Below are 24,459 nucleotides of genomic sequence, written 5' to 3' on the forward strand. Positions count from 1 at the left end.
GCTCTCAGTTGTTAGAGCATTTTCCATATAAATGGGAAATGTGCTCGTGGGCAGCTAGAGATGAGGAAATCCCAGTTACTTATGAAACACATTTCTCATATATGTTTATAACCTATTGTGTGCCTTCACTACAGCAGCCCTGGGTGAGGAAATCCCGGTTACTTACGAAATGCATTTCTCATAAGTGTTTACAATTCATGGTGTGCCTCCACAGTATCGCCATGCATTTACATGGGTACTCCCTGTGTGTATTTATAATAGCCTAATGTTTGTAACAAGAGAGAACCATGGGAAGCAACCACCATTTACTCTTTGAGGATGAACTGCAAGCAGTAAACACACTTTTTTTTTAATATAACAGGATCATCTGTCACCCAATTTGTGAGTTATGAAAACTTTTAGTTCAGAAGTCGCATGAGTAACTCTGGCTTCAGTAATGACTATAATGATTATGACTGCAAGCCACAAATTTCTGTGTTACATTTTAGAAAGACTACTGAGATACTATGTGATGTAGTGGTTCTTTTTGTTCTCATTATGTTCTGAGCTAAATACTGGGATTTGGTGAATTTTAATAGGTAAACACAAGAAGGGACTTTGGTTTAGTGCCTCTAGTCCCCATTTTTTTCTAGAAGGAACCTGATCCTAAATGTGGCACAAACATATTATTAATACAATCTCTCAAGAGCTAGTGGTTCGTGTACATTATTACATATTTAAACATTCTGTTTAAATTGTGTCTGTGAGTCTCTTCAGGGCAAATGACTACATCTGTGTGGTGCCATCTCAGTGCTGGGGAAAGGGGAAGTAACAACAGGGGTGACGTTGCCACAGACCAGGTACTCTGCAGGAAATACAGAACGTATGCAGAAGAGAATTTGGATGAAACCAGAGAAATGTGCAATAAAACAATGAACTTGGACAGCTTATCAGAGATGGGCTTTATAGTGGTATTTTTGGCCCCATCATGCTGACCTACTTTTCTGTCACTGGAATAGGAAGGAGGTGCTGCTGCTGGTCCTAGGCTCAGGCACAGTCTTAAAAACTGAGTTGCTCCCCATGTCTCCTAATTGTTCATCAAAGTCTTGGAGCTGGCATCACCAACTTACAAGCTTGATCTACTTGTCATATCAGTATTTGTTGGAACTCAAAATGTCTCTCAGACATTTTTAGAGGTTCCAGGCCTTGGTCAGAAGCATTATAGACCCTGGCAGGCAGCTGGAAACAGCTGTGATTTTGAGTTTGAGCCATGGAATGAGTTACCAACTTTGGAGGTGGAACAAGCAGCCACAAAAGGTTAGATAATATAGTAAAAGTAGTTACAAAACAGAGGGGGAAAGTTTTTAATATTGTACAGGGGAGTTTTAGCACTTGTACAGGGGGGTTTTTACTTTGTACATGGGGGTCAGAAGTTCTAAGATGGAGGAAAGTGGGCTGATCCTGTTCTTCCTCCTTCTTCTTCCTTGCCTCCATGTTCTTGGTGATGTTGGCACTCACAGATTGGTTTAGAGTAGAAAAGCACTTGGTAATATAGGTAGTAGGTATTGGGGGAAAACTATAAACATGCAATACGTAATATATCATATAAAAGATAGCAGCAGCCCTGGGCGGGGGGAGAGAAGAAGAAGACACCAGACAGTCAGGGTGTCAGGGTGTGTGTGTGTCTCTGCCTGGGCCGCTGATCAAACAGCCGCAGCCTGAGAAGACAATCTTTTAGATAACTCACAATAAACTGCCTTGAGACTGAACAGCTAAAGCCTGTGGAGTTTTTCTTTGGAAGCACGGGTTGGAAGAGAAATTTCACCACCACATGGGACCCCAGAGCAAGCCTAGGGGTCCCACAAGTATTTTTCTCAATTTAGTATATCTGTTATTTTTGAATGAATAGCAGGGGCCAGAGTTGGTGCTGTGTGCCGGGCTGGGGCTGGCTGTGTCTCAGGAAGAGAATTACTCAGTATTGTTGCCTGCCAAACCTAAGATGCAAAATTTAGTCTTCTACAGTCTGTCACTTGTCATATACTATCCTAAGATGATTAAAAATGTAGAAAGAGAAAAGCTGTCTTGTTGTTTTTGGAGCTCAGAGTGTTGAAAAACTTATACACACTGTGAGTATATTTGGGTTCCTCCCACCTGGAGTGCTGCATCCAGCTCTGGGCTCCCCAGCACAGGAAATGCATTGAGCTGTTGGAACAAGTTCAGAGGAGGGACACCAAAAAGATTAAACGTATGTCTCCTACAAGGAAAGGCAAAGATAATTAGGGTAGTTCAGCCTGGAAAAGAGAAAACTTCATAGTGACCTAACTGTGGCCTTCCAGTATCTGAACTGAGCTTACAAGAAAGATAGACAGAGACTTTTTCTTTACAAAGACAGGACAAGGGGAAATTTCTTCAAACTGAAAAAGTACATTTAGATCAGATATTTGGAAAAAAATCTTTACTGTGAGGGTGGTGATGTGCTGGAACAGGTTGCCCAGAGAAGCTGTGGATGCCTCACCCCTGGAAGTGTTCAAGGCCAGGCTGAATGGTGCTCTGAGCAACCTGGGATGGTGGAAGGTGTCCTGGCCCATGGAAGTTGTGTTGGAACTAGGTGATCTTTAAGATCCCTTCCAACTCAAATTGCTTTTTGATTCTAAAAATTATATAGGAAGGATATTATGTGTGGATATTCTCAGTTCAGTCAGAGAGAAAAGAGAGAATTCTCCCAACCTAACCTGGGAAAACTAGGAGAAGGAATGAACACAATTATTTCTCTTTCTGTTCATGTTGTTTATAGATATGTTTTACCACAGTGTGCTATTCATAGTGCACCAATGGTGTGGAAGGTTTTCACTTTGAGACCAATCATATTTCACCTTAGCAATCCTGGTTATAAAGGGGCACTGCTTCCTGCTAATAAACTTTCTTTTGCCTTCTGAACCGTGTGAGTCTTTTCGTCCGTCCCTGCCTCAACAGCATCAATTATGGGGCAGTATACTTGTTTTTCTGTCAGGGTTGTACGTTGTCCCATTACAAAGGCTATTTTTATACTCACGCATCGTAACCAGTAACAAGAACTTAGGTCCTCATTTCCCTTTGCAAATGAAATGATGAATTCCATCCTCATGAAGTTTGTGGTACTTCATCAGTGGCTTTATGCAAGTGTAGCTGATCAGAATCTGCTAAAGTAAAGAAGATCTGAACATAAAAGCATCCAGGTCTGAATCTTACTGCATATTCTTCTACCAAGGATTATCTGATTTGATTTCATATCCTCTGTGTGGAGTACTGTTCTTTTGTAAAGCTTGTAAGACATGTCTGATCCTGCTCCTTAGAGGTTCTCCTTGATCTGGGGCTGGCCTTTTATTTTTCTTTCCTGGTTTAGATTTGTGGCACATGTGTCCTATTTTATATGCCTGTTATCTCAGGAAGTGGATTAAGGCTGGCACAGATATGCTGAACCCTAATCTCTTTAGAGGGCCTGCAAATCTCCAGAGGTAGTAAGTACTTCAAATGTTTATATTACTATGTTCAGCTGATGTTGCTTGAAATCCATTCAAGATCCGGAAAAAAGGGAGCAGGGCATTTTGCGTGCTTTGTTTTTGGTTTTTTTTTTTTAATCACCACATTAATATTATTTTATATATATTTAATGCTCAGTTTTCATTTTGGTGGGTTTTTTTGTCTCCTTATTTTAAGGCAAGCCTCAAGCGCTATTTTCACTGCAAAATATATAAATTACCCAATATCTTGGCTGTACAACTTCTCCCATGAGAGCTTTGACCCATTTGTTATAGTTCTAGGTTAAAGGCAGATTGCTGGTGTCATCATTTCCAGCTTTTTGAAAAAATCATAAAATATGAAATGTATTTGTACTGTTACCTGGACTTGTCATCTCCAGGTCGCTACACAGTGGTTTATACAGAGGAGCCAAGGGAATTATAAAGTGCCTCCAGTTCTCAGAAGCAGTTCTTGTACATTTGATGTACAATCTGTCACACGCTCCTCTGGTTGGAAAGAAAGAAAGAATTTGCAGTATTAGAGTCATTAGGCTTTGTAGATGTGAGCAGGTGCCATCCAGCTCAAAGTTGGAACCAGTGCTGTCACTCTTACCATAAAGAGAACACGCCTTTTGTGATCAAACCTTTTGGTTTGACTCTGTAGAAGGTCTTGGCAATATTTTTTTCTTCTTTTTATTGTCAGTTTATATCATAATATCTAGCAATAGCCTCTAATCAAATAGGAAAGAATGCTTTTAGGGAAACAATTTACTCTAGACAAGAATGAATTAAAGTGAAAATGTATTTACTGGAAATGTATTTACTTTGAGAAACTGAGAAAGAAATAAGAAAAAAGAAGAAACTGGTTTCTAATCTTTGTAAAAATACTCTGGGAATGGCTACCACAGTGTGATAGCTATAAGAAGAGTGTTGTTTTTATGATGGAGTATAAATAGGTTTTGTAGAAGATCAGCTGTTAAGTTATCTGCAAAATTAGATCAGAGATGTGCCAAGACAAATAGTTGCTTCTGAATTATTTTTGTATTTCAAATCCTCTTTTTTTTTTTTTTTTTTTTTTTTTCCTAGGTTTACCTGGTTTGCTCCCATGCTGAGGGAAAAAAAAAAAAAAAAAAAAAAAAAAAAAAAAAAAAAAAAAAGAATCCAATATGAGTACAAAAGTGAAGATTTTCCAAGAAATGTCCATTTTGATTTTCAACTTGTTTAGTACCTAGCAAATTCTTCTGTAGGAAAACCTTTGGTGAATATGTGCCATTTCTTGCATTCACCTCCATCCTTTCCTTTCTTGACAGTAGTTCTTCCAGTTTGCATGTGAGCTGTGTTTAACTGGCCTAGTCCTTGCTTTTGGTTAGAGAAAAAAAAGGCAAGATGACAGCTATGGATCAGCCTGAAGAGCCTTCAGTGAAAATGAGACCTTTTATTATCCTGGTCAAAATATCTGTGCATGCTCTTAAAAACTAAAGTAGCCAAAATAAATTGCAAATGGAGCTGTAGAGATAACTGACATAGCCATGAGGTTGATCTCTCTCACATGTGTGCTTTTCACAATTTGGTCAGTGCTCAAGAGACCCCTCAGCAGAGAGGCTGGGCAACCATGGGCCACAGTGTGACCCTTGGCTGAGAGACCACAGCTTCCCCTGTTTCCATGGACAGCTCAAGGCATTGTCTGAGGCCTTCCCAAATGCCTGGTTTGCATCTAAAGTACCTTCAAGAAGATTAGTGTTGGGGAGCCTTGTAGTCCTGCTGCAAGTCAGCTGAGGAGTTGAATCCAGCTGAGTGTCCAGAGTAGACCAGAGTTAGAAAGGCAAAGATTTCAATTTCTAAAATTTCCAGAACAGAGTTGGGTTCAGAATTTTTTCTAAGGGAAGGAAAGTTATTACATTCCTCATTTGTGATGTCAGCTCTCCTTGATCTAAAATGGTGTTTTCACTGCTACTTGCCATATTTTTCTTATGGAGAGATTATACTACATGTTTTAATTTTTTAAAATTTATTTTCTGATTTTGTGACATTTTTAATTTAAACCATGATGTGATATTACAGGGACGTCCAAACTTGAGAGCTTGATCTTTCTTGGGTGGGTCTTTCAAATCAGAGCAATAGACTTGCTGCAGACTACTGGTCATGGATCTGTTGTGAGAGCTAAAATGTGTCAGCGCTCCAAAAGACTGAGTAAAAGCTTGTCCCCTGGTATAAATGACTGTCTAGATTTCAAAATAAATCCTTTGGATTATACAGAAAATTTGAACTGTCAAGAAATAAATGGTGTGGTGAACTGAAGCATAGGTCTCAAGATACCTGCAATTTAGCTGTATTTCAGTCATCTCTCATTCACCTTTCATTGCTGTCAGCGACCTGTAGGGTTTCTGTTATATTTATGATGGAAATATCTGTCAATGAATCATGTCACTGAGATGCATGTATTTTTTCCACTTCAAGGCATTTTTAAGCACTCCATAATTTCTGTGGTAAACACCACATTGCTGGGTCATTTGTACTACCAGGTATTTCTTCATATAAGTATCTTTCTTGCATAAAAAATTCTTTATTTTTATGTGTGGTAGGTGGAAGGTATATTTGTTAAGCAAGTGCGTATAATTTTATTTAGTCTTTTTCCATGTTTTCACTATCAGCTAGCATTGCTGTAAAACTTTAGATGACAGTAGGCATTTATTAACAGAATTTTGCAAGTATTCATATGGTTACTTAGTGCCTTTATTATAGAAAAATGGATGTACCTAAAATTCAGGAGACTGGAGTACCTCTCATGTTTTGGAGTCCCTTTGCTTAAATTTGAGATCAGATAATTTTCATGTTAAAATATTACTTATTTTCAAGTATAGAACTTTTTAATATACAGAATTATGTTAATAAAATGCAATTTCCTTTTTAGTCATATACTAACCAAAAATGAAACCTACTGTAGGTTTGCAAGTTAAACAGATATTACTAAGTAGTTTTTAATAGTATTGTTCCACTCTTAACTTTACTCATCTGCAGTACCTACGAATTTTTAGGAAGGATACATAAATAATCCTAGCAAAATGCAAAGCTGAATATTTTGGGAGACTGCAAGATCCTTTTAATTTGGTCTGCTGTTTGTTATTGTCACTGTAGATTATGGATGAGAACATCTGCAATTGTCCTCCAGTTAATATACTTTTGAATTAGAAGAAAGGGCAGAGCTACAGAGCAGCTGGCAAGTGGTCAGTTAACCTCCCTTGCAAATGTTTAAAACTTCTTTTCAGTGGGGCTTCTTGATGAAATACGTAGGGCTGGCTCTTCTGACAGCTCGTGGGATGAGATGGATGATTGTAACCTTTTCTCTAAATTAAGCTGGAAAACCAGGAGCCAGCAGGGCAGTATGCTCAGAGCTTTGGAAGAGCAGCTCCTTTCCTGCTCATCACCCCATAAATACATTTTTACTGTTTGTTTTTAAATTATGTGAATATATTCTGGGCTATGCTCTCATCTCCATTTCATTGAGCCTACTTCATTGTTTATAGTTTTGAAATAGTTTTATTTGTACTTATTTAATGTAGCAGCAGTTAGCTCCAGCCAGAGTGCTGTTTAGATTTTATTTCTTTTTCAACATAAAAGTAAGTTTTGCGAGACTGAGCAGCAATCTACTACTTGCAAATGAGGTGTATGCTGAGACAATTTTTAATCTTACTTTATGATTTCTCATACTTACCAAAATAGAAGGAAGAAAATACCCTGGGTGAGCTCTTTGGAAATGAGTTTATATTTTCATAGAGGGAGTTAAAAAGCATACTTGGCCCAGGTATCTATTTTCTCTTAGTTGTGTAAAGATGAGTACCTTAGCACTATTTTCTCTCTGGATTTCTCTTTGCGGTTATGTTTGTTGTTTGCGTGCTTTTTTTCTGCTGTGGTCATCTGAAAATATTTGTAAATTGTTTTTAATATTAATTTAGACTAGGAGATGAATCTCCCTGATTTTTCAAAAGCCAAAGTGCTTTTCCTAATTTTATTACATTAGTAATTAAAAATGATTGCTGTTTTCTTATGCAGAACTGTAGCAAGACACACAAATATGTTTCTAGTCACAGCTGGGCATTTATTCTTTTGAAAATTTGTCCCTTCTCTCAGGTGCTGCTGATAACTGTTGTCAGATGTTTGAGTAGCTGTGCTCTGATGGCAGGCATGATGTTGTTTCAATTCATTTTTTAAGCAAGGGCCAGATGTTTGTTCTGGGCTAAGCAGAATTGATTTGCAGTTAAAACCTCAAGTAAAGGAGTACCATATCAGGCTGTAAACCAGCCATGTCTCAAGCCACATGTGAATCAAAAAGAAAAATGTGATAGCCAGTGGTAATCATCATCTTCACTGTCCTGTACATCTCTGATATTTGTTTATGCAAGTAAAGAACAGATGTGTGCTAACTCTCCCCTATGCTAACAAATGAGAATTCAAATTTTACCTTGGACTGTTTCATTATTTTCCCTTGCTCTACACAGAGCTAACAATAAAAAACAAGGCAAATGGCTATAATTAGAGAATTAGGCCAGTATTGGTTTCCTGTGAGAGCCAGTGATAAATCTGTCTCCTTGGGACACTTCAATAAGCCTGAGGCACACCATCTCCAGCTCTGGCCACCTCATGTCCTTCCGCTTGCTCTCAGCAGTAAACCATTGCAGGCAGAAAAAGCAACAGGGAAGACTTAAAAAAGATTGAATTCCAGCAGAGTTATACTGGACCTTTAAGAGATGAGGTCTTGATCATTCTGTGACAAAAAATGTCTTATGCAAGAAAGAGCTTTTCATTGAATCCCATGGCTACAGTGCTCTGGTAATGGTATCACCACTGCTAATAGTTGGACTTATCCATTAAAAGTCTAGCTTTTATGTTTTGTTCTAGTTGTCATAAATATATTCACACTAACCTTTATATATTCACAGTATAACAGGCAGGAAAAATTACACTGGGACTAAGGAATAAAGATAAATATTGCTGAAGAAATTTTAAATAACGTGCAGACCTCTAGTGGGCATTGATTCATGTGCTTCATGGTGTCAATAATTGTTTGTGAATTGCAGTAATTTTTTTCCTCTGAACAGAGCATTACTCGTGAAATACAATCATTACCTATTGATTAGCTCTGTAGTTATTTTCATGCCTCAGTAGTGCCAGTAAAAAAAAAGGTGTAACACTTACTTTACACCAATGTGTAAGATCTGTACATTGTTCATCAACAAGTGAAATGAGTCTTTAATTTTTTTTTTTTTTTTTTTTTTATTGCAGAGACAACATCAGCATTTTCAGTAGTCATAAATTTCAGGATAAATGGGAAAAGTCTAAAGGACTCATTTGGGGTTTTAAGTTTTGTTGTTTTTTTTAATCAGGGCATTATAAATGTATAAATGTTTTGTTGTATCAGGACAAGAGTGCAGTAAGAAGGACATATTTGTCACTGTTTAGTGCTAATGTAATTTCCTATTTTCGCTACTGTATGTCTTTCCATTTAATCTCAATTGTTGGTAATGTGCTACTTTTTGATTAAATGATGAGAGCTGAAATTCACCAAGGAGAAAATAATTAAAACTATTTGTTTCACAGACTGTCAGCAGCTATTAGGGAAATTAAATGTATTTTTCCCTGAGACTTTTCAAAGTTCACAAACAGTTCACAATCACTCAATCTTTCATTGAACACAGATTTAAAAGCAAAGGTCAGTTATGTTTTGAACACTAAGGAGTTGATGCAATTGATAAAACCCAACCACTTAGATTATTTTTTTATAAAAATTGCTTGGAAACCCTTGCTTTTTGACTGTGGCACCCTTATAGCCACAACAGCTCAGCAGATTTGCACCGTAAAGGGAGCTTTACAGATTGTTCCCCCAGCTGCAGGAGTGTCCCATGCCCTGGCAAGGGCCAAGCAGCAGTAGGGATTGTGGCTGATGCTGGTGCTGGGGACCAGCCTCGATTGCTATCCTTTACTGCAACCCCACATGTCCAGCAGTGTAACATCCTGTCACACCACTCTTTTGCTTCAAAGAGGAACTTGTTGTCTGACCTGCTCAAGCAGCTTGGCACTGCCTGTGGACCCATCGTTTCTCCTGAATTGTCAGAATTGGCTGGGTCAATGTATTGACAAGGTTTCACCTAGTGTTCTCCTCTCCTTTTTCTACTACAATAAGGCTTGGGCTTGCTCATTTGTTTGCACCACAGATTGTAAATACTTAGAGCTCATGATTTGAAGTCTGCTTTTTACCCCTTTTTGGTTTCCAAAGGGGCTCGGTGACATGGATGGGTGATCTGAGGAAGGCAAGTGTTGGTGCTGCACTGGGGAACCCTACCTTGAGCCCTTTCCTCCTCCACATGGCATATGGGCTGGAAAAGAATCTGAGCCAGTGGGCCAAGCAGCACACTGATGTAGCAGCCACACTCAGCTTGCAGTGAGGGCCTGGCAAGAGGCATTTGGGAATCCATGAAGAAAAGGGAATGAAAAAACACTGGGACTCTAGGTGAGATTGTTGTGGGGCACAATGAAAAGGTGGATAAATGAATAAAAGTTTTGTCTGCAGACATGCTTTGCATACCACATGGAGAAACAGAACATAATCTTGATTGGAACAATTCAATTCCACTGTGAAGTACGTGTTAAATAACAATAGGCGGCTGCAGAGCTGTGCAGACTTGCAGGTGAAGAGCAGAATTTCAAGCAAGCGGTTGTGTGGGCAGGAGAGGCAGAGGGGAGGGCTGGAATAGCACCCAGCACTGGTGCTGGAGTTCTGCTCAGACCTCAGCCTGTGCTTTTACAAGTTTAAAATAGTTGCTTAAACCTTAGCACAGTTCTGCATTAATTCAGCTGGAATTTTTCCTTGGAAGCAGAAGTTTATTCATCTGGAGCTTTGCTGCTTGCAGTGTATCCCTTCAAGTGAGAGAGTGAGCGGGGGTGGGGGGAGGCTCATTGATTGAACTATCAGGGCCAAAGGATGTGTGTAGCAAAATGAAAGTACCGAAGAGCATAGTTCAGTATTGAGCTTCCTAAATAAAGTGAATTATTTCAGCACCAGATGAATCAGTAAAACGTATTCATCAAACCACAAAACCTCACAGTATTTGTTTCCCATTCTAAACAGCTGCTCTAACCTTTATGTCAAAAAGCCCTATGAATTCCAGTGCAACATGAGCTCTCCTGGGGAGCTTAATGAAAAAAAAAAAAAGTTAATTCTCACTGTTTTATTTTGTTTATCAATAGTTCTGCAAGAGCAAGCCTCAGGGCCGTGGCTATGTAAGCCCTGAATTACTCCAGTATCAAAACCCCAGTCAGAAACTGCAGAGACAGGAGCTACCTGAAGATGAAATAAAAAGAATAAGAAAACTTTCAGGAATATTGTTGGGATTTTTAACTTTCATGCCTCACAACCCCTTTTTTGTTGGTTTCTTTCCATCCCAACAAAAGGTTTTCTTTTTCTTTTTTTTTTTAATAGTTTACTAGGGAAAGATGTTTGGTGTGAAAGGGATTAAATGTTTTTCTCCTTTCCCGTTTTTAATTATCCTGTTTCAGTTAATAAAATTTGATCATTCATTATAGATTTCATTTTTGGAATTTGAACCAATTCTTCTTCCAGCAAAAGCCAGGACAGTCAGTGTAGTCATTCACACAGGAATGAGGTGCACCACATCACCTGTACAGCAATGTGACAGCTCTGCTGTGACTTCTGTCATATAGAAAAGGAAACAACAACGTGGCAAGGACTACAGCACCAAATTCAGTCCTGGCTTTTGCAATGGATTCACAGGTTTTTTTTTTACTCCATCTGCTACTTTAATGAAAGTTTACAAAAAACCTTTAGAAATAAGCCTAGGTATTAAACTTGACAGCTTCAGTGGATAGTAGATCTGGGTCTTCCTACTTACCAATAGTTAACAATTACATGTAATGAGTACATGCTTTCCTTTTTCTGATTCACTAGCAAGAACTGACACTTGTTTTTCCTTTAGAGCCCCTGCAAATGAATACCTATATCAGCTCTCCATAGGCTTATACTCCCCTCTGCATTATGAGTACCAGCCTGCCCTTCTTTCAGACCACTTAGCTGATTAAATGTGATGAGCTTAAACTCTTGAGTAACTGTTTTCAAGAAGAAGGTTTTTTGCTTCCATTTCAAACCTTGGGAATAATATGTGTGGCTGAAGGTCTGCGTGTTTCTGTCTAATGAACTCTGCAGTTAAAGATATGATGCCTCAAATCTTGTCTGACATAGTTTTAGAGACTAATCTCATTGAAATCAATGTCACTCTTCGTCTGTCTAAAATTATCCATGTTCTTTGGGTCTCTTCTGAATTTAAGCCATCAATAGATTCCTTTGCAGATAGTGAAGAGCCCTGGGGTTGATTGGCTTAAACAAAAGGATTTAAGTTACAGAGCTTAATTCACTTTCAGTCTACACAACAAAAACTTGATTTGAATAATCAGATTCAGTCATCCTTTATATTTGCATTTTTAGTTATTTTGTTAAAAACAAGTTGATTCTGGTGGGTTAATAAGCATTCAGATATGTCAGTTTGCAAATGAATATAGCCTTTGCCTTTAAACTTAGAACTTCTCGTGGGTAATAAAGGATAAGCAGGTCCATAATGGTATGTTTCTGAATCTATCCATCATTTCATGACTTTAGCATCTGATAGCATCTGGTAGAAAATCAGAAATGGTAGTTCTGTTTACAAGATTACTTTTTTTATTATTATTATTTATTTTTACAAGCTGCTTCCTGAAAAAATAGAGCTTAAGTAAAATGAAGAGAACTGTAATTTTTCAAGGGTTTCATTGCTTAAGTAGAAAAACTCTGAACTTACTGGGCAAAATTGAGGATGTAAAATCTGTAATTACTTATTTGAACTAACTATCTCTTAAAATATATGATTAGAAAATCTGAGCCACTTCCACCTAATTCTAGTCTTCCACTAAAATAACTATAGAAAATGAGTCTAGTCTTCTTGTTTTCCATCTTTTGTTATGTTTCTAGGGACAGATGTAAACTAATCCTCTATTTATAACTTTTTGGTTTATCATTCAAGATTAAATTATGAAATTGCCAGCAAACGGAATTATGTGAAACAAATTTCCAGAATAAAATTCCTTCTCTCCCCACCACTTTTATCTGTCTTCCAGTTTGAACTTTCTCCTCTCAGACTGGGGAATACTGTGAAACTATAATTTAAGCACAGTAACTCTATAAAAACCAGAAACTCAGATCAGCTGGGACATGGACATTCCTAAATAGTTGTTCTGGTTTGGGCTGAGATAGAATTAATTTTCTTTTTAGCAGCTGGTACAGTTTTGGATTCAGTATGAGGATAATGTTGATAACGCCCTGATGTTGTAGCTGTCACTAAGTGGTGCTTACGCTAAGCCAAGGCCTTTTCAGTTTGCTGTGTTTGCCAGTGAGAAGATGCACAAGAAGCTGTGAGGTAGCACGGCCAGGACAGCTGACCTAAGCTGGCCTAAGAGATATTCCAAACCATTAGAGCATCATGCTCAGTGTTTAAACTGAGGAGAGTTGCCCAGGATTGCTGCTCAGGGGCCCTCAGTCAGTTGGTAGTGAACAATCTTGGATTTCATATTTTTCTGACTCTCTTCCCCACCCCACTGGTGGATGGGAGGGGAGTAAGTGGCTTAATTGCCAGCAGGGATTGAACTGAAACAATGATATTTGGTGACCTGCTTTAAATTCCTTTCTTCCTGGCAGCTCAGGGACAAGGAGACAAAGGCTGAGATCCAAGGTGAGGATAAGCACTGCAAGGTGAAGCTCTTTTTCCATGCAGGAGCTTTGTGTGGAGCATACCCATCAGCAGGGTATATTACAGCCCAGCTAGTGTGCCACTGCAATGTAGAACTAAGAAATCTGGGGGAAAGTGTACTTTTGCTTTCATCTCTCCCATCTTCCCAGACATATTTTCATCTTGCATGCTATTAATGCACAGATGTAGCACCCTGTAGACATTTTGAGTTAGTTTGTGCACCTCACTAGTTTCGGTCCTCATCTTTGGCAGTGCAGACATATGGCCTGCCTGAGTCCTGGGGAAGAAATGTTCTCTGCTGACCTTACCTGGTGATCCAGAAAAGGATTTGCTCTTTCGCATCTTCACTGTCTGTTTTCAGGAGGTGCTTCCAGTGGGAAAGGTAGAAAACTGAGACTGGCAGCCACCATCTCCCAGCCCTCCTCCACCTGGCTGAGTCCACAGCTGGAAATAGTCCTGCTGTTGTTTGGGGTGCAGTATTGGGGGTTGTAGCAATTTAAAACAGAAGAGGCTGTGAAATAGCTGCTGACTTATGTAATTTTGGGTTATTTCATTTTGTCTGTGTTCTGTACAGTCTTTTTGCTTTTTGATCTCATCATAGTTCCTAAAGGCTTTCTATACTGTGGTTTTCTTTTAAATATTTAGGAGTTCCATGCCCACCCTGAGTTCTTATAATAATTAAAAAATAAATAACAGTCATTATGAGAAAGTTGTGAAGTGGGAAATGTCTCAGTTTTTATTTTCTAACAAAGGAAAACAAGATACGTGACTTGTCAAATAAAAGTAAGAAAAGAAGAGATGATGCCATATATATTATTCCTGAAGTCTTATGTTTTCACCAAAAGCCAGAAAAGATATTTTACTTTGCATGAGCAGGCAGGTAATAAATTGTTCAGACGTATATGAACTCAGGAACATCATCTTCAGCAACTTGAGCCTTGCTGTGTCTCCTGTTCTCTGGGGCTGTTAAAAGTGCAGCTACCACTTTAAATACAAATACTTTCTGTGCTTTGCTGTGTTGTTTTGATTGCCAAGATCTATTTTCTTTGAAAGAATTGAAGAAACTAAGGCTGGCTTATGTACTTGTGTAAGATAATGCATTGAAAATTTAAGCTGGAAGTAAACAAATAGTGTGTTTTCTTGTGCAAACACTGGAGTTACAGCCTAGTGCATGAGGCATCAGGATTAGGATTTCACAGATTCATTCTTTTCTCATCTCTTCTAACATGCACATTTGCTTCAATATATATCTTGTGGGTCTCTGAATGGAAGTGTTGCAGAAAATTCCAGATTATGCGAGGATCCAGGGCAATTCTCAGTGATTTAACTCAGGCATCCTTAGCAATAGGTAGCTGCAGGACATCACCTGGTTTCCAGAGAGCTCATTAAGCAGACAAGAATGTTATGCTCACAGAAGAGGCTTCAGTATTTTGTGAAGTACACATATGTTCTCATCTCTGCCTATTATTGCCTGTCTTATTTCCTAGAGACTGGATGTTCCAGCAAGTGAGTGTCTCTGGTTGGATGTTTATGCAATGTCTGGGGCAGCAGGCTCCTATCTGTCAAATTTTGCCTACTGTTACTGAACTGAGAGAGGTACAAGTGTAAAGTGATTTCAGTGGCTGCAGTGATAGCTCAGTTCTGACTGTGAAGACCTTGCTGTCTGCTGCAGAGCAAGCTTAAGGATCAGCCTCCAGGCAAAGTAATATTCCTCAATGCACTTGACAAAATGAATAAAGGACTCAGCCATGATTAATGACTTTGACCCAAAGTTTCAAGTCCCTGCTCAAACTCAGTCATGTAAAGTTGCATTCTTGTTTCTATTTCAAAATTGCTTAAAAGTGAACATTATTCTTTTAGTGCTCTATTCGATACCTTAGAAAATGCAAAGAATGGATCCACAAACAATCCTGCTCATATCACCAATGTTATATTGCAATTCTAACCTGAAAGCTATTCAGTTTGAAATTAAGACACAAATATAATTTTATTATTTTATATATATCATATCATAATCATATAATATAATCATATCATACCTACAAGTGAGTTCACTGTTGGAGCTGCTCCTTGAAACAGATGGAGATTTCCTTCAGCATAGCCCAGAAATCTGGCCAGCCAAGAGGAGCTTCATTCATCTTCCTTAGAACACAAGTATCTCATGTTATTTGACATGACCCATGATGTCCTGTTGTGGTGGTTTAACACCAGCCAGCAACTAAGCCCCATGCAGCAACTCACTCACTCCTAACCAGTGAGAGTGAGGAGAGGACAGAAGGGGTAAGAGATCCCTTAATAACTCATGGGTTGAGATAAGGCAATTTAATAGGGAAAGCAAAAACCATGCACACAGGCAAAGGAAAACAAGGAATTGATTCTCTGTTTCCCATGGGCAAACAGCCATCTCCAGGAGAGCAGGGCCTTATCACATGTGATGGTGACTTAGGAAGATAAATGCTATCACTCCAAATATCCCCCCATCTTTTTCTCCCTAATTTTTAACCTGAACATGATGTCATATTGTTTGGAATACCTCTTTGGTCACTTGGGATCACCTGTCCCACCTGTGACTCCTCCCAACCTCCCACACACCCCCAAGTTCCTTGTCAGCATGGCAGTAAAAAGCATAAAAGGCCTTGGCTCTTTGTAAGCCATGCTCAGCAATAACAGAACTATCTATCATCAACTCTGTGTTCAGCACAAATCCAAAACACAGCCCTACACCAACCACTGTGAAAAAAATTAACTCTGCCCCAGCCAAAAGCAGCATACCTGCTCAGCCTGAAGTAGCTGCTTTAGAAGAAGAGGGTTCAGAGGCATGGCAGCTGCCTTCCTCAGTAAAATTTGCTCATGTTTTGAATCTGTAACAAGACTCACCCCATGGCTTCAGAATAGGGCTATTTGGCCATTTTTCAGCAAAACAGATTTCTCAGAGGGCATATCTCTGACACAAAACCAATTAAAACCTTCTAGTGCCAACTCCATCAAAAGATTCATGAGGAAGGAGGCATTCAGATCTGGGCATGTGCCTGCTTCATGGGCTCCCTGAGCATCAGGCTGACCCTGACAGCCTTTTGAGGACAGTTCCTTTCTTCCATAGCCTGCCTTATCTACAGGCATCCCAGATACCTATGCAGGGGCTGATGTGAAGACAAGATGGGACTTCCCAGTCTCTCTGTGTACCTGAATTTTTTTTAAGGTCTTCCCAGAAAAGTTGCTTTCAAAAGAAAAGGAGATTTGGGATTTGATACTTCCTATATATCTGTTTGCCAGCTGTCTCTGCTTCTATTTTTTCAGTATGTTGTGCTCAGGGAAAACTTCTCTTTTTCTCCAAATAGTCATGAATTATTCAGATATAAAAGCTCCTTTCCTTGCAAATTTTGATTCATTTTTATTGTGAAAATTGCTTTGTGTTCCTAATTCATCAAAGTTTCATCTTTTATTACATATTTCTCAATCTTTGATTGAGAAATTATTTCTCTGTGGCCACAACATTGTCAGGAGAAAGGCTTCACACTTTAACTGAGCCATTTCTGGTATCCCTTTCAAAGACAAAATCTGAAGAATTTTATTATGAAGTGAATTTATTAAAGAATTCTCATTGCCACAAGTTGGGGATTGAAGAGAAATTAATTTGGTGGTGCTGACTGGGTATCTAGGGAGAGTTATATTCAATAAAATATCTCTTTCTAGTCTGTTATCAAGGCAGAAATTGGATAGAAATAGCATAATAGCAAGCTCTACATATGAAAGAATAGAAGGCAAGAGAGAACACAGATGGAAACCAAGGCTTTTGAGTGAAGGCAGACATTGCTGAAAAGCTGTGCTGCCACACTTCTCTGGCAGCTTTGGCTTCCTGGGGACCTGGCAGTTGGTCCTGGCCGCTGGTCTCACCAGGACGTAAAGTCAGCTGCTGCAACCTTATTGATCAAAGGTGGCTGAACACGTCCATCCACTGCATCATGGTTTCCTTTCTAGCCTTTGTTTTCATACTCAGTATTTCAATGGATTACTTTTTGTCTGGAATTTTCAAAGCAACAATCACATTAGGAGGTCTAGACAGTGCACACTGAACACACAGCCCCTTTGTTCACCTGGAGGCTGTGGCTCTACAGCAGCTGTTATTATTTCACCTTGGACTCTTGCACAGAAAGTAACCTGGTGTCTTCCCAAGACACCTGGCTTTGAAATGATTCAGTGGTTTGCAGATCATAGTAGTCAGTTCACCCTAGAACACAGGTAATTTGTTTCTCACAAGCTTGCTTGCTTTAATATTCATGGGAGCACAATCCCAGCTCCTCTGTTTATGAAATTGTTCAAACTATTCCATATTCTGTGTTTGCCTTTGTTCTTGAGAGTCAACCAGTGCATTGAGGGTGACTGGATGTCACCCTTCCACTAGCTGCCACCAAGTAGATGAAAGACTTTGCTGTACTGAGTAAGAGCAATTTTGTGTTCTCTTTGTTGTTGCTAATCCCTACAGTGTATATGCATAGTACTGCTCAAGTATCACAGATGGTCATTGTCTTTCCTGAAGGAAGACAGAAAAAGAAGAAAACTCTGCATGTCAGTAATATACCAGCATTTAAAAAAATATTACCAGAATAATTATCATTAAGAAAGGTGAAGGAACACAGGCAAAAGTGTCTGAGTACTGATGCCCAGAAGATGGCCTGTTCAGTGCTTTCTGTGTTTTCCTAGCTGGAACCAGGGGACTTGTTACGCACTTAGGAAAGACCTGATGCAACTCACTCTTTTAAAAAAGTGAAGCAACAGAGCGAACATCATGAACACCTGTGGCCAAATGAAAACCAAACTAAAAAATATCTGCAAGCTCATTTAACTCATCATCTTATGAATAGATTTCTCACATGAACTGAAAAGTGCATGATTTAATGAATGGTACATGAGCTAGGACCAGTGTTATAAGCCCACTTTTGATGAAAGTTCCAACAGCAGTCTACCTAGTGTTGCTGATGAGGTTTATTCCATCAATACTTCAAGTATTCTGCAGCACAAATTATGGGGATAAAGGTGTTTTAACACGTTTTTTCTCAGCATGAATGATCTTCCAAGCAGTGCTGTGTGCATATCTCTCTGACCACTTGTTCATGTCTCTCAAAACTCAGCTGTGGTGTCAGTAAGTGATTCTGCCAGCAGCTCTCTGTCCTCTGTCCTCCCAGCCTTCTCTCCTATAATCTCTTGAGATGGCAGAATCTTGAATTCATGAAATACAAATCAAGCACAATTTTCTGATTGAGTGGGATGAGGGGAAGCTATCCTAAAGTCCCAAGTCCCCTGATACCATGGCTTGTATTACTGCTGTCCTTTCAATCATATTGCCAACTCTGTTAGCCAGTACAAATACAAGCAGGTTGTCCATTCAAGCTATTTGTCACAGTGTCTGAGACAGTTGTCACTGTTTGCTGGTAGTTGGTGCAAGTGGGACTGAGAAAATGAAATGATTACAGAGGAGGAATTATAGGAGCTTATTAAATTTTTTCCTGTCCAGTTTTCTGTGGTTTCTGATGAATATTACACACTGTCTACCCAGGACCCTGAGCTATAAATTCAGGTGAAGGTGAAAGTCCATGAGTACATGGACTGTCATGGAAAGCACCACCAAGCATCATATATAACTGATGCAGACACATGATTTTGAAAGAGTCAAGCTGTTGCTCCCTCTTTTAGACAAATGGAAAGGATGTAACATTTCCTGGTGACATGGCTGTAGGAACTGACTGTTGTCAGCTAGCACATTTTGCAAGAATTAGCACCTAGTATCAACAAAATTGCATTAATCAAAATGCATGAACTAGAAAGTCCTAAAAAAAGCAAAACTAAAATATAAACCCTCTTAGCACTTGTCCCAGTTTTCCTAGAACAGAATATTCCATTTCATACTGAGGGAAAATTATTCTTTGTCAATGAGTTATAATTGATGAATATTTAAGGAAAAAAGAAATATCAGAGCTTCTGTAAAAATAAAAAGGCTTTTTCTTTGGGAATAGATAGTGTCAAAATAATGTCATTTTATGTATGTAGGCTACATTTTGCTTAAATAAGTCGGTCACAGTCTATCTTTTCTCTCCTTCCACAACTTATACATCTAATGAGCAAAGATGTGTACTTTCAATCAGACCTTTTTTTTACTATTGCAGACAAACATAAAGTAAATTGAAAAAGAAAGTAAAAATTGTGATCAATACTATAAAAAGCAAAGGGAAATACAGGTTCAGAATTTCATTAGGAAGAAGTTAAGCAGAAATCAATTTTACTTGCATATTACAAAGGTATTAATTACAGTTCCTTGTATACTAATAATATAACAGTTTGTAAACAAAAATCCAATTTTATAAAAAATTTTACACCAATAAGTTGGTGACTGAAGAGTGAAGAACCATTGTGCAATTTATAGGCATCCTCTTTCTCTTACAGCAAGTCCAGTCAATTAATGAACAAGATGTTTCTGATTCTGTATATATGAATATTATTCATTTACTGTTATTTGATTTTACTTTTACTGGCTTTTTTACACTGGCAATGTGTAGAGAATCCTCCCCTGTGATTTGATTTATACTTGCTATTACTTCTTGTCTACATGGAACTCTTGGTATAATATATTATAGTAGAGATTTTAAAGTCCATCTAGTTTCAATCCCCTCACCATGCAAAGAGACATCTTCCAGTAGACCAGGTTGCTCAAAGCTTCATCCAACTTGTCCTTGAGCATTTCAAGTGATGGTTAATTCTTTAATGTAGTGTAGTTGGGTTTTTTTCATTGTATGTTTGTATAGAGTATCATGACAAACATCCTGGGTTTTTATAGTCAAGATATTTATCCATTGGCTGGTGATTTCTCTGGTCCTTTATTGGATGCTCTCCTTCCTGGAAAGCCACTGGCATCAAGGGGTAGGTCAGATGTGTTGCTTTGACTATAGTCTCCTATTTGTGGCCATTTTATTTTCCAAGAGCTTGGTGGTTTCTCCTCATACTTTGATGGCCTATAATGTGGTAAAAGAAAAGCTATGGAAAAGCTCTTCAAAGGAAAGTTGGCAACTAGGAGTGAGTCTGCCCATCCTCATCCTTGTCCAGATACACGTGAATTGCTCCAGTGGTTGCAGCCTGTTGCCAGCTTCATCCTTCCCAAGAGGTCCTCAGGCAGTGGTGCACAGACAGGGTGTCTGCATGTGTCTGTGTATCTTTGTTTGTTGCAGCTGATTTTTGGGTGTGTAGCAGACCCAGTGCTTTCCCAGAAAGAGCTCGGCTGTGTGTGTGGATGTGCAGTTGCTGTCACAGTAGGCATGGACAAGATCCAGAGAGAGAATCGCAAAATGTGCTTTACTTCAGCCTCTCAAAACAAGTATGTCAAACTCCTAGGAGGGAAGTCAGAGCACTCCTGGTGCAGCGTTTCATTTTTACTTTCATTAAAGCAGAAAACATGCCAAAACAATGAAGAGATTATAAAGAAAGGGAAAATAAAACTTTCATCATTAATTAAGAACTCAGAAGCTGGAATAAGACCATTCATCATACACAAGCAACTCACTCTCTGTTGCACTGAATAATTTGTTTTCTTTCCTATATTTGCATAATATCTAGAATCCTAGAATGGCTTGAGTTGGAAGACACTTTAAAGTCTAGCTAGTTCCAACCCCTGCCACGGGAAGAGACACCTTTCACTAGACCAGGCTGCTCAGAGCTTCATCCAACCTGGCCTTGAACATTTCAAATGATGGCTAATTCCTTAATACAGTGTAGTTGGGTTTTTCCCTTGTGTGTTTAGATAATTGCTTCCACAACAGGTGGTAGAAGCTAAATAGGAATTTAGCACAGACCTTTCAATTCAGCATATTGCATATGGTGCATTGGAGAAGCAACATAAATCATATGAAAATTTACATAAGCTGATTTTAATACATGGTCAGTGTTACTGTGCTTGTAAGTCACAGTGTGAGTGTATAAGCATTTTCAACTAGTGCATAACCTTTATTTAAAGTATTTTATTTTATTTTGAGTAAAAAAGAATAGAATAGCATAACCTTTATTTTAAATATATTATTTTGAATAGAAGAGAATAGAATAGAATAGACTGTTCCAGTTGAAAAGGACCTACAACAGCAGTGACCAGTTCATGACTGACGAAATAATAAAGCATTGTTAAAGGCATTGTTCAAATGCCTGTTCAAATGCCACTGGCAGGCTTGGGATAGACCAACAATCTGCTCCAGTGTTTGACCACCCTCTTGGTATAGATCTCCTCTGGTTGGGAACTTAACTGGCATATCATCAAAAGTAAAAATCTTGAAAAATCTGCATATCCTGGGAGAACCTTACCATTGAATCAGCAGAGCCAGCCTGGTATTTCTGATGCTGTAACAATATCCATACAGACCAGTCTCTGAGGAGGTAGAGAGCCCTGCTCATAAGAACATAATCACACAAATTCTTCCCATAGACAATTTTTCTAAAGCATTTTAGTGTTGAGCTGTTGTATTAATATTTGGGAGTTATGATATTTATATTTATGCCTGTTTGTGCTGGAGAGCTGTTAAAAGCAGGAACATAAAGTCCAGTGAACCATTGCATGAAGTAATGGTTTATCTGTGTCACTACTTTTTTTAAGTAGAGCATAAGAGCACGTAAAAAAATTGTTGGTTATTCTCTGTCATCCAGAAAAAGTTGTATAAAAATAGAAATGGTCATATTCATCATTGTTCTGCTACTTTACAATATCAATATATTTTATACTGCTGTTCACAGTTGATCATTATATTAGGCACTCTATGAGCAAAGAATTGTGCAGGCCCTTTATGTTATTTACATAACTCACTAAGTATGAATAGCACTATTTTCCATAGGATAAAGAAGGGTGAAATAGCAGTAAAATACTAAACTAAGGTAAATGTACATTTTTAAGCAATTTTAGACAGAGTATCATAGTAGAATAATTTTCTAAAAAAAACCAAACATAACAAAAATCTTCCAATTATTTAGATTTATTAGTTTTTATAAGGCAATAATTAACCTATTCACTACAGTCTTATTCATCAAGTGAGTTCTTCAGGAAAAAATATCCTGTCAGGTGCTGCAGACAAAGCTCTGAGTGGCATCAGTACTGTTAATGCCTCAAATAATGACTGTAAGGATTGCAAAATGATACATTATTATCTAGCAGACATTGATCATAGTTATATCACTGACAAAGGCAAAGCATATCAAATGTTGTATTTTAAATATGTCCTTTAATTAGAACAAAAATACCATGGAAATAATTCCAGTTGGAGCTGTGTAATCCTTCTTAATACAGAATGTAAATTTTTTCCATATACTCAGGATGAAAGGAGTTATCACTCTAAGATATCTGTCACTGTCAAGGCAGGATGGGAATGAAGAGACTCTGACCAGATCAGAAGGCCGGTGAAAGTAAAACTCTGATTTATTAAAAATACACTGCTCTTTTATACAGAGCTTTGCGAGGACCAAATCCATTGGTTCTGAAGTGAAAACAACGCACAGCATTGGTGCAGAGTGCTTGACACACAGTGATAGAACTTAACTATAAACAATGTGAAAACAAGAGAGATAAAGAATTATTTACATTCTTTTCCAACTCTCTCCCAGGCATCTGCCAGGATAGAAACTCCTGTTTCTATCTTTGACTGAATCTGAGTCCCACAGTATTCACTTACTAATTTTCATTTAATAGTTGTGGTATATTAGGCATTATAGATCATTCACCATTTTTCTTTATGACAGAGCAGAGCTCTGATAACTATGCTGTGTCTAAAATATAGTTCCCTCATTTACCTGCCTGCTTGGACTGAACTGCAGAATCTTAATTTGCTGTCATGTTTTCCATGATCCTTTGCTCATGTCACAATTGTTGTTACAATGAACACATTGCATGTACAGCATAGCCTTCATCTTCTTAAGGCAAAGCACAGACTCTTTCATCCTTGCAAAATGAATAATTAAACTAGGATTTTAATATTTGTGCTTGCTTTTGGATTTATTAGCTCTCACTGTGAAAGCTAAATCAATTATTTTGTATTCTCTATCTGACTAACTCTTGAAAAAATAGACTGGAGTGTTCCATATATCTGTTCTGGCTTTAAGCTATCTTAAAATAGCACTATTGAAGAAATGGACTCTGCCAATTGAATAATTGACTTTCTTATTATTACAAGCTTCAGGTTTGCATAAGGACCAGAAGTGTAAAGCAAAATTAGGGAAGATGTTTGTCACTGATGAGGTCGTATGATTGTAATATAATTCTTCTGTTGTGCCTGCCTCACTTGAATTTGTTGGTTTTTTTTTTTTTTTTTTTTGTTTCTGCAGACCCCAGAGGAAGGAGCCTCTACAACCATCTGTGCAGCAGTATCGCCCGAGCTGGAAGGAGCTGGTGGCTGCTACCTTTACAATGAGGAAAGGACAAAATCGGCTGACGTATCATATGATGAGGAGCTGCAGAGAAGGCTCTGGACAGAAAGCTGCAAGATGGTTGGGATTTCTGATGAAGCCAGCAGGCTTCCCTAGAAGAAGACAGTTTCATCTGGGTAAATGAAACACATTGAAAAGCATCTTAGGTGAATTCTTGCAGCATCAGTCATCATCCTGGAAATCACTGTTCAATCCCAAAGGCAAACATGAACAGCTCTGTTCTTCACTTGAATCCCTAATCTACTAGGGTGCGGGGGGAATATTCCCACAGAAAGGTGTAGTGGTTGGTTTTAAATCTAACCATCAGTTTTGTAAATCATTCTGTTTCAGTCTGTGATTAAAATACAATCTTTAAACATGTGCAGATATGAGTTTTCATTGTTTTGTTCAACAAAAATAATGCTTGAGCATGTTGTGCTGGGAGGTTTTGAACTTAAACCACCTTTGTAGATACAAGCTACTCTTTTAAATCAGTTTTAAAACTTGCAGCTTTATTTCCTTAAGCTTCATTAATCTTTAAGACACTTTCATCAGCTTGTTCTAATGCAGAAATTTGGCATTCATGATCATGATGTTGTTTTTTTCTTAAGGTTAGTTTTATATGTCAGCTTTTATCCAGAGGTATTAACTGAAGGTCAAAATAACAAGAAAAAGTAAATAAATAAGGTCTTCTTCAAACAGGATATTGAATTCACTTGTTTCCAGTTTAAGTTCATCTCTCCTATAAAGGTGAGGAAGGGATCAACCATCAT

At 38.3% G+C, this 24,459-nt stretch overlaps 1 protein-coding gene across 1 annotated transcript in view; it reads left to right on the plus strand.

Annotated features, from left to right (window-relative positions):
- DHRSX (dehydrogenase/reductase X-linked) overlaps positions 1–24,071 on the plus strand; it is a 160,645-nt gene extending 136,574 nt beyond the window's left edge. The window contains exon 7 of the mRNA XM_021546634.3: positions 23,606–24,071. Within this exon, the coding sequence (XP_021402309.1) occupies positions 23,606–23,803 (198 nt within the window). The 3' untranslated portion in view covers positions 23,804–24,071. The remainder of the gene's footprint in view (positions 1–23,605) is intronic.
- The last annotated feature ends 388 nt before the right edge of the window (positions 24,072–24,459 follow it).

Source organism: Lonchura striata, chromosome 2 (assembly GCF_046129695.1).
Source record: "Lonchura striata isolate bLonStr1 chromosome 2, bLonStr1.mat, whole genome shotgun sequence".
Lineage (NCBI taxonomy): Eukaryota > Metazoa > Chordata > Aves > Passeriformes > Estrildidae > Lonchura > Lonchura striata.